This window comes from Populus trichocarpa, chromosome 18, assembly GCF_000002775.5.
Source record: "Populus trichocarpa isolate Nisqually-1 chromosome 18, P.trichocarpa_v4.1, whole genome shotgun sequence".
Classification (NCBI taxonomy): Eukaryota; Viridiplantae; Streptophyta; class Magnoliopsida; order Malpighiales; family Salicaceae; genus Populus; species Populus trichocarpa.
The window spans coordinates 9,969,591-9,984,528 of NC_037302.2; the positions used below are offsets into that span (position 1 = coordinate 9,969,591).

At 31.2% G+C, this 14,938-nt stretch overlaps 1 protein-coding gene and 9 non-coding genes across 10 annotated transcripts; 1 reads left to right on the forward strand and 9 right to left on the reverse strand.

Annotated features, from left to right (window-relative positions):
- The first annotated feature begins 4,005 nt into the window (after positions 1 to 4,005).
- LOC7458769 (chloroplast processing peptidase) lies at positions 4,006 to 6,989 on the forward strand. The gene is made up of 5 exons (XM_002324387.4): positions 4,006 to 4,598; positions 5,351 to 5,488; positions 5,972 to 6,058; positions 6,325 to 6,392; positions 6,498 to 6,989. The coding sequence occupies exons 1-5, from the start codon at positions 4,074 to 4,076 to the stop codon at positions 6,628 to 6,630; spliced, it is 951 nt and encodes a 316-aa protein (XP_002324423.3). The 5' UTR covers positions 4,006 to 4,073; the 3' UTR covers positions 6,631 to 6,989.
- Positions 6,990 to 9,111: 2,122 nt separating this feature from the next.
- On the reverse strand, positions 9,112 to 9,210 carry LOC112325107 (small nucleolar RNA Z43). The gene has a single exon (XR_002979170.2). It is a non-coding gene; the product is annotated as a small nucleolar RNA Z43 (small nucleolar RNA).
- Positions 9,211 to 9,429: 219 nt separating this feature from the next.
- On the reverse strand, positions 9,430 to 9,523 carry LOC112325100 (small nucleolar RNA snR60/Z15/Z230/Z193/J17). The gene has a single exon (XR_002979163.1). It is a non-coding gene; the product is annotated as a small nucleolar RNA snR60/Z15/Z230/Z193/J17 (small nucleolar RNA).
- Positions 9,524 to 9,606: 83 nt separating this feature from the next.
- Positions 9,607 to 9,692, reverse strand: LOC112325117 (small nucleolar RNA U83). Its single transcript, XR_002979180.1, has one exon. It is a non-coding gene; the product is annotated as a small nucleolar RNA U83 (small nucleolar RNA).
- A 216-nt stretch (positions 9,693 to 9,908) lies between these two features.
- On the reverse strand, positions 9,909 to 9,997 carry LOC112325109 (small nucleolar RNA Z43). The gene has a single exon (XR_002979172.1). It is a non-coding gene; the product is annotated as a small nucleolar RNA Z43 (small nucleolar RNA).
- Positions 9,998 to 11,898: 1,901 nt separating this feature from the next.
- LOC112325105 (small nucleolar RNA Z43) lies at positions 11,899 to 11,997 on the reverse strand. Its single transcript, XR_002979168.1, has one exon. It is a non-coding gene; the product is annotated as a small nucleolar RNA Z43 (small nucleolar RNA).
- An 862-nt stretch (positions 11,998 to 12,859) lies between these two features.
- Positions 12,860 to 12,958, reverse strand: LOC112325103 (small nucleolar RNA Z43). The gene has a single exon (XR_002979166.1). It is a non-coding gene; the product is annotated as a small nucleolar RNA Z43 (small nucleolar RNA).
- A 217-nt stretch (positions 12,959 to 13,175) lies between these two features.
- Positions 13,176 to 13,268, reverse strand: LOC112325101 (small nucleolar RNA snR60/Z15/Z230/Z193/J17). The gene has a single exon (XR_002979164.1). It is a non-coding gene; the product is annotated as a small nucleolar RNA snR60/Z15/Z230/Z193/J17 (small nucleolar RNA).
- Positions 13,269 to 13,351: 83 nt separating this feature from the next.
- On the reverse strand, positions 13,352 to 13,437 carry LOC112325118 (small nucleolar RNA U83). Its single transcript, XR_002979181.1, has one exon. It is a non-coding gene; the product is annotated as a small nucleolar RNA U83 (small nucleolar RNA).
- Positions 13,438 to 13,644: 207 nt separating this feature from the next.
- On the reverse strand, positions 13,645 to 13,735 carry LOC112325108 (small nucleolar RNA Z43). Its single transcript, XR_002979171.1, has one exon. It is a non-coding gene; the product is annotated as a small nucleolar RNA Z43 (small nucleolar RNA).
- Positions 13,736 to 14,938: the final 1,203 nt, after the last annotated feature.

The window sequence follows — 14,938 nt, forward strand, 5'->3', positions numbered from 1 at the left end:
ATTATTCAATGTTAAATAAATAAGTAAATAAAATAAGATATTAAAAACAAAGTATTCATGCTAAAATTTCTCCATATAGCCCAAATCTCTAATTTCTACATATTTCAATCTTGATTTCAAACACATCATTCTCTCTTGTCTAGATGAATTATTGGGCCTACCATATATGGTTGAAAATATTGAGATGTCTAGTTTTCATCTCAACTTGAATCGCGAAACAATTCCACTTATAGCTCCATATAGTAGTTCATAATAGTACATGAAGGTCTAGTATGACAGATTTGACAAGATTCGTATGGTAATTTTGACCATCTGAAATAACATGTTCCATAATGAGCTGAAAATCCATCATCATATGGTTCTATGTGTCTAGTATCTTTCTGTAAAATCTCATCTCGATCGATGTACGGTTTGAGAGACATGTCTGATCTCGTAAAATTGGTCAACAAATATTTGAAGGCTAAATTCAGACTTAACTTGGTTCGTATTACTTTCTCTATCTTAGCTTTTCCACCAAAAATATTTACTTAACTCATTATTTAAGGTTGAAATATTATGTTAGAATCATTAATTAACTTCTTAAGAATTAAACTTAATGGAGAGAAGAACATAAAAGAAGATATTTTAGAAAAAAATTCCAAGTTTTCTTCTTCTCCCAAACGTCGGTCTGTTTTAAGTAAATAGGGAGATCAATTTTCTTTTTATTTATAATTTTACCACTCCTTTATTAACCATAGGTTATTCTGGTAAATTCTCCAATCGTCAATATCTTCATATACAAATGTATCCATTATTTCTTGTGGAGTTTTACATTAGTATTCTAGGAATTTACCACCAATAAACATATTTTTTTCCCTTTAATTTATTCTTTTCCCGATCAAGATTCTACATGATTTATAACAGGGTTTACACATTACCCAACCATCGGTACTATTCGTGTATCGATTTATTACTTTATTTTGTCAATGATTTTTAAGCTAAATTGCTAAGTACTTTCACCCCTAATCATTATAAATTTCCTTTAAATTTATTATTTTTCAATCAGGGATTTACACTATTTAACATTGGTTTATAAATCTCCTTTTACCACTTAATCCTAAAAATTATAGTTATCTGAGGAACTAATTCATTACCAATTAGGAAAGTTAACAACTTAGTAGCACAATATAAAATAATATATAGACTCAAGAAATAATATAAAAAACTATCAATATAAAATTATGAATACAAAATCACAAAACAAATTCATGTGAAATATAAACGATATAAGACACGAAAAAAAATTATGAGAAAAAAATATTAATTAAATAAGACTTAAATATCCCAAATTAATAAAAGACAATAGTTTTGGACTATTTTTTGTGTAGCAAACCCGAAATCAACAATAAAAGAATTTTTTTACGTAAAGCTATCGATTATGATTTTTTTTTTGTAATTTTCAGAAATATCCCAACATATTATATATAAATAATCCCCAAATCAATAAATGACACTAACATATCCCAAGAAATAAAAACTTTTAGATTTGAGTTGTTGAACCCAAGATTTGATGAAAAACCCTAATTTATGGCTAAATCCTATTTTTTCCCCTTTTATGATTTCTTTGATCTTTTTTTTAATTGTAGATAATAAGATCACAAATTATCTTTTTTATTTATTTTGTCATAATTAGGTGTTAGATGACGACAACAATGAAATAACATGAAAACTAAAAGATAAATGAATATAACCTGATTTTAGAGTCTTGCTCGGATACCAACTGATGTGAATCATGTGGATATAAAGATCAAGAAACCCATGGTCAAATCGACCTTTCCCAAGAAAGCTAAATTTAGGCTTGTGATTGAGCTTGACACAATAATAACCTTTATCGAGGCGCCAAGAATATATAAACCGAAACTCCACCCAATGCCTATAAAGAGACACGGACAAGTAGCATGAAAAATGTCATAAAATTTGGTTAATTCTTTGATAAGTCAGTGTAGTTCAATGAAGAACCAGATTAAAAGAATTCTTCTCGCTCACGCACAAATATTATTCTAAAATCAAAATTTGTAAAAAAAAAAAAAAACTATATACAAGCTAAATAAACCTATTTATAATAGGTAAAAACATCCTTAAAATTCTAGAAAAATAATAAAAAAGTTCTAAATAAAATAGAAAAATAATCTTAAATCAACTAGGAAACTAATATAATTATTGTATAATAGATTCTGGACCTTATTACAGGGTCTTTTTTAATGTCTGATCTCTATGAAATTTTAACCTTATATAAAACAAGGCCTCTAGCATTTTCTAGTAAACTTTCAGGTTGATCCAATAGTCGAATAGAAAATGATGTTTGTTAGCATAAAGTTGTGCATTAGAAAAAACAATGCTTCTAATGCTAAAATTAATTAGCCTATGAAGTAGATGGATAAAACTCTTCTTGTACATAGATTAAATTGATTAAGGTTTAATCATCACTTGTTGAAGATGTATCATCTTTGAAATTCACATTAGCTCAAATACTCTAAACAAGCCCATTGAATGCTTTTTTTCCCTTGACCTTATAATTGACCTAACTGGAACTTCTAATAGACCCTTTAGTGTAGTTTGGGTTGCATCAACTTCAACTCAGAGAGCAAAGCTAGGGCACATGCTTCTCTCTAGGGTATAAATGTTATAGGAGGAAGCTTTCCCCTAGTCCATTATGTTAAAAGAGATGCTAGGTTTTCCAAAACACATATACACAACAGTATTGATAAATTTATAATTTCTTAGGAGTTCTAAATATCACGTTAGATAATCTAGGATCCTTCAGAGTTAATATGAAGATTACCTAAAGATCTAATCTTCATTTGAGGTTCGATCAAGTTCTTTAAGGCTATGTTATCATAAACCACAAGTCATCCAAGGATCCGGCTCTAATAGTAATCCACATGAACCACTACTGAGAAATTTTCTAAAACCCTTTTTAAGAGAGAAGAATTGTTATGTATATGAGTGCCAACTCTCTTTATTTTTTAACTTGCGTAATTGTTCTCTACTCAGAAAATATAAGGCATAACATTTTATTTATAAGAAAACGTAATGACCCTATAAATGACAAAATATCAAATTTTCCCCTGAATAATATCACATATATTATCTAAAGATAATTTATGAAATTTATTCAATCAAGTACCTACTTGATTGTTTTTAGAAGTAGAATTGTATTTCCCTAAATAAATTATATTTTAGTCATCAATTCTAAAAACTTATTTAAAATTAAGTCACACTTGGTTAATTATCTTAATTTAATTGTTGACTAATGATTCTTAATGTGTGTGACTCATTAAATTCATAATAAATTAGTCCAAATATAAATCGTAATCCTAGATTAAATAAGATTAAGTAAATTAAACAATTTAATATATTATCAATTTAATAATTTATTGATTTATATTTGAAGATCAAGTGTATCGTTTAGTAACATGTCATGATCCTCAAAATATTAGGAAAGTTATGTGTGATTTGACTTAACTTTTTAGTGAACATTTACTCAATGTAATTATTATTTATTCATCAAGAATATTTTGATTTAGACATTCATTGATTCTTTGAATAAAACTTGAAAATCTTTTCAAATCTCATTCCACCTTACGCAAGAATTTTACAATCAATACTATTTGAGAATATATACAATATTTTTTTAAATTTACCTAGGGTGATAAATCTCTCTTGATAACTCAAAACTTGAATTAATTTTTTTATATTTTTAAATTATTTTAATATGTTAATGTCAAAAATAAATTTTAAAAAATAAAAAATATATTATTTTAATATATTTCTAAATAAAAATTATTTTAAAAGATAATTATTATTATAACATTAAATATTACCTAAATATTTTCACGCCTGGGAAACTGGAAAACTTTCTTTGTCACCATCGGATGCATTGACTTGCAAGAAAGCATCAGCCAATAGAAAAATAGTTTGACTTCAGCCGTGTGATATACCACAGAGAATCTTCACTCCTTGCCACATGAACTTTGGTTTTCAATTATCTTAAAAGAAGACTTGGGAACTAATGCTGTTCTTCGAGAGTAGAGATGATGATATCCCTGCAATTTATAACTTCTCTGCCTTCCTTACAAATCACTAATTCCCACTTCTTAAAACCTAATCTCCTTTCTCTCCAATGCTTCACAAACCCTAATTTTCACTCAATCCCTTTCCCCAAAACCCCTTATCTTACAAAATCCAAACACACTCTTTTCCTCTCTTTCCCCAAAAACTCTAACTTTAAACTCAAAACCTCACAAAGATTAAAACTTTCAGCTAAATTCCAGAGGTTAATTTGTCATGGGGTTAAAGATTCTGGTGAAGAGACTAAGACAGTGTTGGATTCTGGTGGTGATGGTGGTGGAGGTGGGGATGATGGTGATGAGGAGATGGAGAAAAATGATGGGATTTTGCCAGAGTGGTTAAATTTTACTACGGATGATGTAAAGACTGTCTTTTCTGCTGTTGCTGTTTCGCTTGCATTTCGTTATTTTGTAGCAGAGCCAAGGTTCATTCCTTCTTTGTCTATGTATCCAACGTTTGATGTTGGCGATCGGGTTGTTGCCGAGAAGGTAGCATGGCTGTTTTACTTCTTTTGTGATTTTAGGGAGGTTTTAAGTGAGTAAATTCAATGTTGAACTAAGGCACACTTCCATCATTGAGATTGCAAGTTAATTCAAAGGTTTATCGTCATGATGTCACGTAAGACTGAGATTTTGTTTGAATAATGAGAGACTTTGACCAATGGGCGTTTGGTCTAGTGGTAATTAGCAAGTAGGAGGGATAACTTTAGATTCACATTTATTGTGGAGGGCAATAAAATTCCATACAAGATGTCGCATGGATGAGGAAAATGTGTAAAGTGTTAATCCTGGAAGACTGAGTAGGAACTTATTTTGCCTTTGTTAGTGCTACAATCAGTACGATTTTTCTTCTTTGTTAGATTTAGTGAATGGTGCAATAATTGTTCTCTGGAGAGTGGTTTGAAATGGATAGTTTAGGATGAAGTGAACGTAGACGGATACAAATAGATAGACTTTTTGTTTATACTTTCTACTTTTTTCAATATTAAAAGGTTTGCTATGCTGAGTAGCGGTTCAGGCATGCCATAAAACTCAAATAATTGAACTGAGTTGTATAACATTTTCCAATTATCAAATTTTTTGAATGCATAATAATTGTTTCTCTAATTTCAATAAAAATGATGCATACTGAACCTATGGACCTTGTTAGGGCATTTCCAGTTGTTTGAATCTCTATTTTAAAATGTCTAATTTTCGTAAGAAGTATCATGCGTAACAGCTATATTACTTGAAATTGTCAGGTTTCATACTATTTCAGAAAGCCATGTGTAAATGATATAGTGATCTTCAGAAGTCCACCAGTCCTCCAGGAAGTTGGTTACACGGATGGTGATGTATTCATAAAACGAATTGTTGCAAAGGAAGGTGATATTGTAGAGGTCAGATACCAAAGAAGGCACTTCTGCTAAGTAATTTTATCGTAAAATTTATACATTTTTGTTATTCATCAAACACTTGACTCTCTTTTTAGAATTTTATTTCTAGACTGAGAAGGGGAAGGGGAATTGATTTTTGTTTTATTTCTGATGAGTATGATGGGGCTCTAACTATTTAGCAATATGGTTTGATTGCAGGTTGGATTGGGGAATTGATTTTAGATGCATTCAACAAGCATCGTTTCCATATGCTCTAACTGTTTTTTGAGCTAGAAGGCACCAAAAATGGTGTTTTGCTGAATTATAGACCCGTATATCTCATTACATTTGGATGAAATGTGATTAATTGTGCCTTCTAGCTCAAGAAACAGTTACAGCGTATGGAAACGATGCTTGTTGAATGCGTCTATCTTACAAAATGTCTGTTGTTTCAAAATTTCTCTTGGAAAATTTTGATCATTGCATTCCCATATGGTTTGATTGCAGGTTCATGAGGGGAAGCTTATAGTAAATGGAGTTGTGAGAAGTGAAAAGTTTATTCTTGAATCTCCTTTGTATGAGATGACACCTGTTGTAAGTATAAACTCCATCATTGGCATCTCATGTCTTAGTTTTTGAATGTTCTTTTATCCCAACCCAGATATAGGAGGAGGGTTATGGTCGGTAGTTGGCCTACACGAACAGTCACAGTTTGACCAAGAACTCCTCACTGTAGTCATAGTGAAACTATGACGCAGAAGTTAAACTCTGAACTTCTTGCCTTGCCGTGTGTTTGCATGTAAATGTACAGTTTTCCCTTAGTAATGACCCATCACTAGTTTCTTTGCTCTGTAATGCAGCGTGTACCTGAGAACTCTGTTTTTGTGATGGGTGACAATCGTAATAATAGTTATGATTCACACGTATGGTAATGACTCCTGAAATTACAACCTCTACATTAGGCCTGGCATTTTATTTATATTTCTTCCCTTTCAAATAATATTGTTGAAGTCTGGAATTATGCATCTTTTAGGGGTCCCCTTCCCGCGAAGAATATAATTGGAAGATCAGTTTTCCGCTATTGGCCACCTAAAAGGATTGGCGGCACAGTTCTTGAGACCGGCTGTGCTGTTGATAACCAGAAGAACACTGCTGCATCTGAATAGTACCAACCCCTTCGGAAGAGCTTGTTTTTTTTTTCTGGATATTCACTCTTCCTTTCATCGAATTCTGTCCCATTTTCTTAGCCTTTAATCTTCTCACTTTAAAAAAAAAGTTCCACAGCAGCATTCTTCACTTGAGAGAGGCAATTTTTGCATGGGAAAGGTTTTTTGCCCCTTTCCCATGACCTGGATGTAATTGTAGGGCATGCCTGTATTGATCTACACAATTGAATTGTATTCAAAAACTGAAGTCATTGGAACTCCTCCATTGACTCCAGGTACTGCCACTCCGGCCCCTGCGCCATACAGTGGATACTTTGTTCCTTTTAGATTCACCTTTAATCATTGATTGTGTTGAAAAATCCCACTTTCTTTGATATTTTTTAAAGACACCGCATGGAAAATCGAATTTCTTATCTCATCAAATCCAAGATGATAGGATGAGTTCATAGTATTTATTATAGAAAAAACTAGATCGTGTAGAGAAAATATTGTAAACCCAAACACTATCCTTCCTCTCACGTTTCATTATGAATTCGTTGTATTTTTTTTTTTTCTTTGTGGTGATCAAATTTTTTTTTAGATAATTTCATCTTTCTATTGCTTCAGATTTGTTGAGAAATGATTTGACTGAAAACCAAGATAAAAATAAAAGATGACAATTTTGAAATTGTAGCAAAACATTTATTTTGGTTCTTCTACTTGAATTCAAACCTTTCAGATTTCAAAAACTAAATTCTGGTATGGAACATTATTTTTTTTATTTTTTAGTCATTTGGTTTTAGAGAAGACAGAGAAACAGTTAGTCAGTCACTAGATTCTAGTGGTAAGAAGACACTCTTGATATTGATTCCACTCATGAAAAATATAGATTTCTCAGTTAATAAATTCTATTTAATTAGGAAAGTTTTACTTAAGTGTTTTTTTTGTCTTTTCCATTATCTTAAATTGGTTTCACAAATTCTAGCGTGTTTGAGAGTATGGTTGTGGTTGCTTTTTAAAGTGTTTTTCACTCAGAAATGCATTAAAATTATTTTTTAAAATTATTTTTAATATTAGCACAATAAAATGATTTAAAAACACCAAAAAAAATATTAATTTAAAAAAAAAATTAAATTTTTTTAAAAACATTTTTAAAACACAAAAACAAACAAAAAAATAAAAAGATGCAGCATGACACATAATCCTCCCTCTAATATTTTTTAAAAAAAACCTAGCATGTTGGCCGGGTCTTTTTCATAGACCTTAAGTGTGAGTTAAACCTTTTTTATGGGTGGTGCATTAAAAAAATCTTCCCTCTAGAAGGTTCTGCTTAGCTTAATTTTTTTAGTTGACTTCAAAAAAATATTTGTTTTTGTTATCAAACTTTAAAAAAATAATTGTTTCTTATTTCAGTCCTAATTGTATCCTCTATATTTTTTATTTTTTAAAAAAACAAATTATTGATTGATATAAAAAATTAAAATAAATCAAATTATTGTTGATGAAAAATTATTAAAATCTATAGGTTGTATGACCCAAATCATAGTTTGGAAGGTTAATTTTATTTTTTATTTTGCCTTGTTTTGAATTGTAATTTTTTTTAATTTTTTTATAATATTGAGTTGATTAAAAATTAAATATTATAACTATTTTTCAGTAGATTTTTTATAAATTATCAAAACCTTATAACAATTATATATTTAGCTTATTAGCTCAGTTTTATCCAAGTTTGATGTCATTCTATGTGTATGTCACTTTTGTTTTATATATAAAAAACATATTAGCAATACCGGCACATATATTTTTTTTAACCCAAGTAGATTTTTTTAATTATTATTTTATTCAGCAGGTGTTTTTTTAATTATTATTTTATTCAATACAAAGTTAATTCCATCTGTTATTTTGCAATATCACATCTCAATACACATTTTATATTTACCAAATTAGTATCTTGATGTAAGTCTAAAAATATAAATTCTTCGTAAGGTTCATACGCCCCATGATTCCCTCCATGCATGAAGGAGTATCTGTAGGTTAATTATACCAACATTATTTATTAAAAAACAGCTACAATAGAAGATTTTGCTAATCTACAAGGCCGGAAAAGATTGTTTAGCAGTGATGAACCGACTCAAATCACTAGAAGAAGTTGATAATATGCTAGCTTGGAGACCTTTAACCATTCCTATCCTCCATTATCGTTTCTGGATTCACAAGAGGTATGATCCCTTTTAAAAATCTTCTACGGTACGCTTGACACAGACAAATTGTTTCTGCTTAAGAGTGCACTTTAGCAGTAATTTCAAATTTTGCAATGACGTTTTAGACCAAAACCAGAGATCCAAGGAAAGAAATGCTGGTACAGTTCACCATACATATAAAGTTTCGCCTTAAAATAGATTGTAGAGAAAGTGTCAGCAATTAAAATACTGAATAAATCTCAACGAAATACAATTGAAAAACTAAAAAAAACAAACTTTTTTTGAAGTGATTATTCGGATGGGACTCAGAATATGGGTGGTGATATATCAGGATGGTCGGCAAGGCCCTTAAAGAGCCAATTACGACGAACGAGACCATTGATACAAATCATCATTGCCCCTCCCTTAGTTACTTGGAAATATTTTCAGAGACCAGCTAAAAAGCCTCAAACGGAAATCAAATTTGGTATTTCAACACAAAAGATGCCAGACATGCTTGTCTGGATCAAAATCTAAAATCAAGGGGCAAAAGCTCTCAATAAAAAGTCGCAGAATTTAAGATAAAACACTCTAATTGACGAAAACGGGTAAAAAATGAGAAGGGAGAGATGTATTTCAACGAGGTCATCAGATAGGAGCGAAAGACTAAAAGGTTTTGTTATAATCACAGAGATTATCAGTTGAACTATGCTTGTAATCATCATATGACCCAGTTTTTTCAATCTAAAACAGATCTAATACACAAACAATAAACAAATTGGGGGAGCAAGATCTTATGCAAATCATATAAAAACAGGGCCTCAGAAGGAAGGCAGTAGTGGTAAGTTTGTAATCACAGCTTCATCATTCGTGACAAATATACCAGTTCTTTCATCAATGGCAACAGCATCGAAAAGAGATAATGAAAAACTGACAGCCAAAAACATAGCTTAAAGCAGAAACGGGCAAGAAATTCATAAAAGATTCGGCCTCATAGAGAAGATTAGATTTATCAACACACAGAGTTTCAGACATATGCTTGTCTTTGAATTTTTGTTTAATCATCGGCCGACCAACTATCATGACCAAAAAGAAAGAGTAGCAGAAAATAAGAAAAAGGGCCTCGGAATATATCAGGATGGTCGTCAAGGCCTTTAAAGAGCCAGTTACGACGAACGAGACCTTTCAAGATGAAATCGTCAATGCCCCTTAATCATTTTCAGCCGGAAAAAAAACATAAATAGATGAAATTCCTAAGGCGACAATACTAAGTAAAATGAACCCTAAACCACGAAAGAACCAGATATTGACAAACAGGATGCCTTGGAGACTCTTTATAAAGAGTGGCGGTGAAGGACAATTAGGGTTTCAGGCGGTTTTATAGGAGCTGGGGAGAACAGAAGAACGACCAAGCGTTTTAGGTTTACTCTTCTCTGTGCAATTTACGGCCAAAGGCCTAAGGTACACAGAACAAACGGAAGCTTATGTTGGGCTGGCTGGGAGGGTGAAAACTTAGCAGGTCCAAACTGACTATGTTGGCATCTGGGAGATTGGGCTAAGTCCAGTAGAAATTTGTTGCCCCATCGACTCCATTTCAGATTTTTATCAGCCTTCAGGTCGTTGATCTTGTTAGAAAATTATTTTAAAATTAGGGTTAGTGGAACAAATTAAAAATGAGGTGCATTATTTTATGATTAAAACTTTACTAGAAATTATTTTTTAACAATAATTTTCTTAACATAAAATATTAATATATTTAAAATAAATTGTGGATAAATAAAAAATTGATCTCAAATAATTTTTAATTTACATGTTTTTATAAAACTTAAAATTATCTTTATCTATCTCACATCGAAAAAATATAAGGTTTAAGCTTGTATAATAAGAAGTTCAAGAATTAAAAATAGACCTACAAAGTACCAAAAAGTTTCATAAAAAAAATGATATGAGTAAAATGAACTTTAGGCTTAAGTCATGTGTATTTGCTTGCTTGACCTATTTAAAGTTGAGGTTGGCTAGATCTAACTTTGTTATATTTTTTAGTATTAAATAAATCTAAGTCTTATATTATGCAAATTATATTTAATTAAACTAGTAATCAATACTACAAAACTCATTTTTACTTTTAAATAAAACTACCAAAACAGGCCTAAAAGAATATTCTTTAAACAGATCCTTAAATCAAAAAAAAAATTAGCAAAAAGATTGCAAGATAAAAGAGTCTTAGCCAAACAGACTAAAGTCTATAAATTTATTTAAATTATACTATCAAATAAGATATAAAATTTTATATTTAAACATTAAAATAAGCTTTTTATTCTAATTCTTTACTTTACTCATTTCTTTTAGACTTCTTGGTTGATCTTTTCATGAAATTAGATTTTAGTTGATTTCTTCATGAAATTTACTGCATTGCGCTTGTTAATATGTTTTTCAGCATAAAAAAAATATTTAAAACTTACTCTTAACAAATCATATTATTAGTTTATTTTTTATTTTATTGTTATAATTAAAGTATATAAAACATGAATGTATACCTTTAAAATTCAACAAAACTAAGATTTCATAATTTGGCAAATGTAATTTCAGCCGAACTATAAAATGTTAAATGTAATTCTCTCTCTTGGCTAGGAACCCATCCTATTCTCCAGTATTCTGCATAATCATGTGTTCTTCGGTTTGCAACATTCCAAATGAAGTTTCATAATCCTTGAGCTTTTTGAGATGTCATTGTTGCTTGATGTTGTACGACCTCCAAGGTCGCCATGTGTACTTTCCTAGCTTGAGGAAAGACCATCATTAGAACTCTGCCAGTGTGACATTTCTTTTTCATGCCAAGATCGGACCTTCTCATCCTCTATCTCACTATTAGTTTGTTGTCATAGCTTTACAAGACGAGTCTATTCCTTCATGGCAAATTGATCATCTTTTTCCAACTTCTTATCAGCACCATAGGTTATTCTGAGATCGTTTTCCAAATCCTTCACTCCGTCCAATTTCTCTTCTGCGTTCAAAAGCTGGAGGTGATGTTCTTCTAAATGGGTTTGTTTATAAAATATATATATTTTTAAAAAAAGAACAAGCTTGTTTTGAAGTGATTATTCGGATGGGACTCAGAATATGGGTGGTGATATATCAGGATGGTCGGCAAGGCCTTTAAAGAGCCAATTACGACGAACGAGACCATTGATACAAATCATCATTGCCCCTCCCTTGTTTACTTGGAAATATTTTCAGAAATCAGATAAAAAGCCTCAAACGGACATCACATTTGGTATTTCAACAAAAAAAGATGCCAGACATGCTTGTCTGAATCAAAATCTAAAATCAAGGGGCACGAGTTCTACATAAAAAGTCGCAGAATTTAAGATAAAACACTCAAATTGAAGAGAACGGATAATAAATGAAAAGGGATAGATATATTTCAACGAGGTCATCAGATAGGACCGAAAGACACCGAAAGACTAAAAGGTTTTGTAATAATCACAGAGATTATCAGTTTGTGATCACAGCTTCATCATTCGTGACAATATACCAGTTCTTTCATCAATGGCAACAGCATCGAAAAGAAATTATGAAAAACTGACAACCAAAAACATAGCTTGAAGCAGAAACGGGCAAGAAATTCATAAAAGATTCGGCCTCATAGAGAAGATTAGATTTATCAACACACATAGTTTCAGACATATGCTTGTCTTTGAATTTTTGTTTAATCATCGGCCGAACAACTTCCAAAACAAAAAGAAAAATAAGAAAAAGGGACTCGGCCAGTGTGAAATTTCTTTTTCATGCCAAGATCGGACCTTCTTATCCTCTCTTTTTAACTTGTCTATCTCATAATTAGTTTGTTGCCATAGCTATAAGACGAGACCATTCCTTAATTACTTGGAAATTGATAATCTTTTAACAAAATATTAGCGCCATAGGTTATTCTGAGATCTTTTTCCAAATCCTCCACCTCCTCCAATTTCTCTTCTGCATTCACAAGCTGGAGGTGATGTTCTTCTAAATGGGTTTGTTTATAAAAAACCAAAAAAGAACAAACTTTTTAAGAAGTCATTATTCGGATGGGACTCAGAATATGGGTGGTGATATATCAGGATGGTCGGCAAGGCCTTTAAAGAGCCAATTACGACGAACGAGACCATTGATACAAATCATCATTGTCCCTCCCTTATTTACTTGGAAATATTTTCAGAGACCAGCTAAAAAGCCTCAAACGGACATTAAATTTGGTTTTTCGACACAAGATGCCAGACATGTTTGCCTGAATCAAAAACTAAAAACAAGGGGCACAAGTTCTACATAAAAAGTCGAAGAAAATAAGATAAAACATTCTAAATGAAGAAAACGAGTAATGAAAAATAAAGGACAAATATATTTCAGCGAGGTCATCAGATAGGAGCGAAAGACTAAAAGGTTTTGTATAATCACAGAGATTATCAGTTGAACTATGCTTGTAATCATCATATGACCAAGTTTTTTCAATCTAAAACAGATCTAATACACAAACAATAAACAAATTGGGGGATCAAGATCTTATGCAAATCATATAAAAACAGGGCCTCAGAAGGAAGGCAGTAGTGGTAAGTTTGTAATCACAGCTTCATCATTCGTGACAAATATACCAGTTCTTTCATCAATGGCAACAGCATCAAAAAGAAATTATGAAAAACTGACAACCAAAAACATAGCTTGAAGCAGAAACGGGCAAGAAATTCATAAGAGATCCGGCCTCATAGAGAAGATTAGATTTATCAACACACATAGTTTCAGACACATGCTTGTCTTTGAATTTTTGTTTAATCATCGGCCGAACAACTTTCAAAACAAAAGGAAAAAAAACAAGAAAAAGGGACTCGAAACAGTGGTGGTGATATATCAGGATGGTCGTCGAGGCTTTTAAACAGCCAATTACGACGAACAAGACCCTTCACGATGGAACCAGATATGCAGACAGAGGGATACCTCGGAGGCTCCTTGTATAGAGGCGAGAAGGAGAACTAGGGTTATGTGGTTTTATAGTAGCTGTGGAAAACAGAAGAACGACCAAGCGTTTAAGGTTTATTCTTCTATGTGCAATTTAGGGCCGAAGGCCCAAGCCCACTAAACCAAATGGACTAGCAACTCTATGTCGGCATCTGTTAGATTGGGCTAAGCTTATTAGAAATTTGTTGGCCCATTGACTCCATTTGGCTTGCTTATTTTTTGACCGTCAGATGTTTATCAGTTTTCAAGTGAAAAATGTAGCCTTTAGATCTGCTTGGAGTTATAATCATGGCCGTTTATCTCACTAATAACTTGCCACCCAACTAGAGATGGAAAAACGTTCCTCTCCTCCTTAAAACAAATGTTACATTTACGTGTTATTCCCTGAATTTTTTTTGTTATTAACACATTAAAAATTATTAAAAAAATATTAATTTTGTATTTTTTCAAGTCAAATATATTTTTAAAAATTAAAAAAATCAGGATTTATAACTTTTCAAGAGGAATTAAAAACTTAAAGTTAAGTGTAAATTGATTCCTGCCATTTAAGTAGAAAATCAATGAAGTAATTCTTCTAGTTTCAGAACAAATATTATTTAGTTCATATATTCTTAAATTAGCACTTTCACTGATTTCATATTCATTTCTGATTTATTTTTTTTCTTCCTTTAAAAAATGGAAAAAACAAAAGCAAGAAGAAGGCGGGGTAGAAAGATTTGATTAGGAAAGAATGAGTGTTGAAAAAAAAAAACTAATACATTATGAATACTTCAACGAAATATTTGGGTTGAGGAGAGGTGCCAAAATGAGATCAAACAAGAATGAGCTTTATGTTATGAAAATATTTCTATAGGTATTTTAATATATATTAAGTAGTCCAAATTAATATTTGGTGTCACAAAGTGATTTGTATTAATCCATGTGGAAGAGCTTGTATTTAGAATAATACTTACATAATTAATTTAATTCTTAATAATTTATTATTAACTTCGATATTATCAACTCAGAAAATACTAGTTTATCACATTTAGCAATATCGAAATCAATATAAGTCCTTAAATTCTCCAAGTGAAAAGGGAAAGTCTCCAAAATAAAACTATAGAAAAGAAAAGATGAATTTCTAAAACTTATAAAAAAAGGATTGAGATTTAATTTCTCAA

Coding starts and splice junctions, on each gene's coding strand:
- LOC7458769 (XM_002324387.4), top strand. CDS start 4,074: ATGATGATATCCCTGCAATTTATAACTTCTCTGCCTTCCTTACAAATC. Junction 4,599..5,350: donor ATCGGGTTGTTGCCGAGAAG/GTAGCATGGCTG, acceptor TGAAATTGTCAG/GTTTCATACTATTTCAGAAA. Junction 6,393..6,497: donor AGTTATGATTCACACGTATG/GTAATGACTCCT, acceptor TGCATCTTTTAG/GGGTCCCCTTCCCGCGAAGA.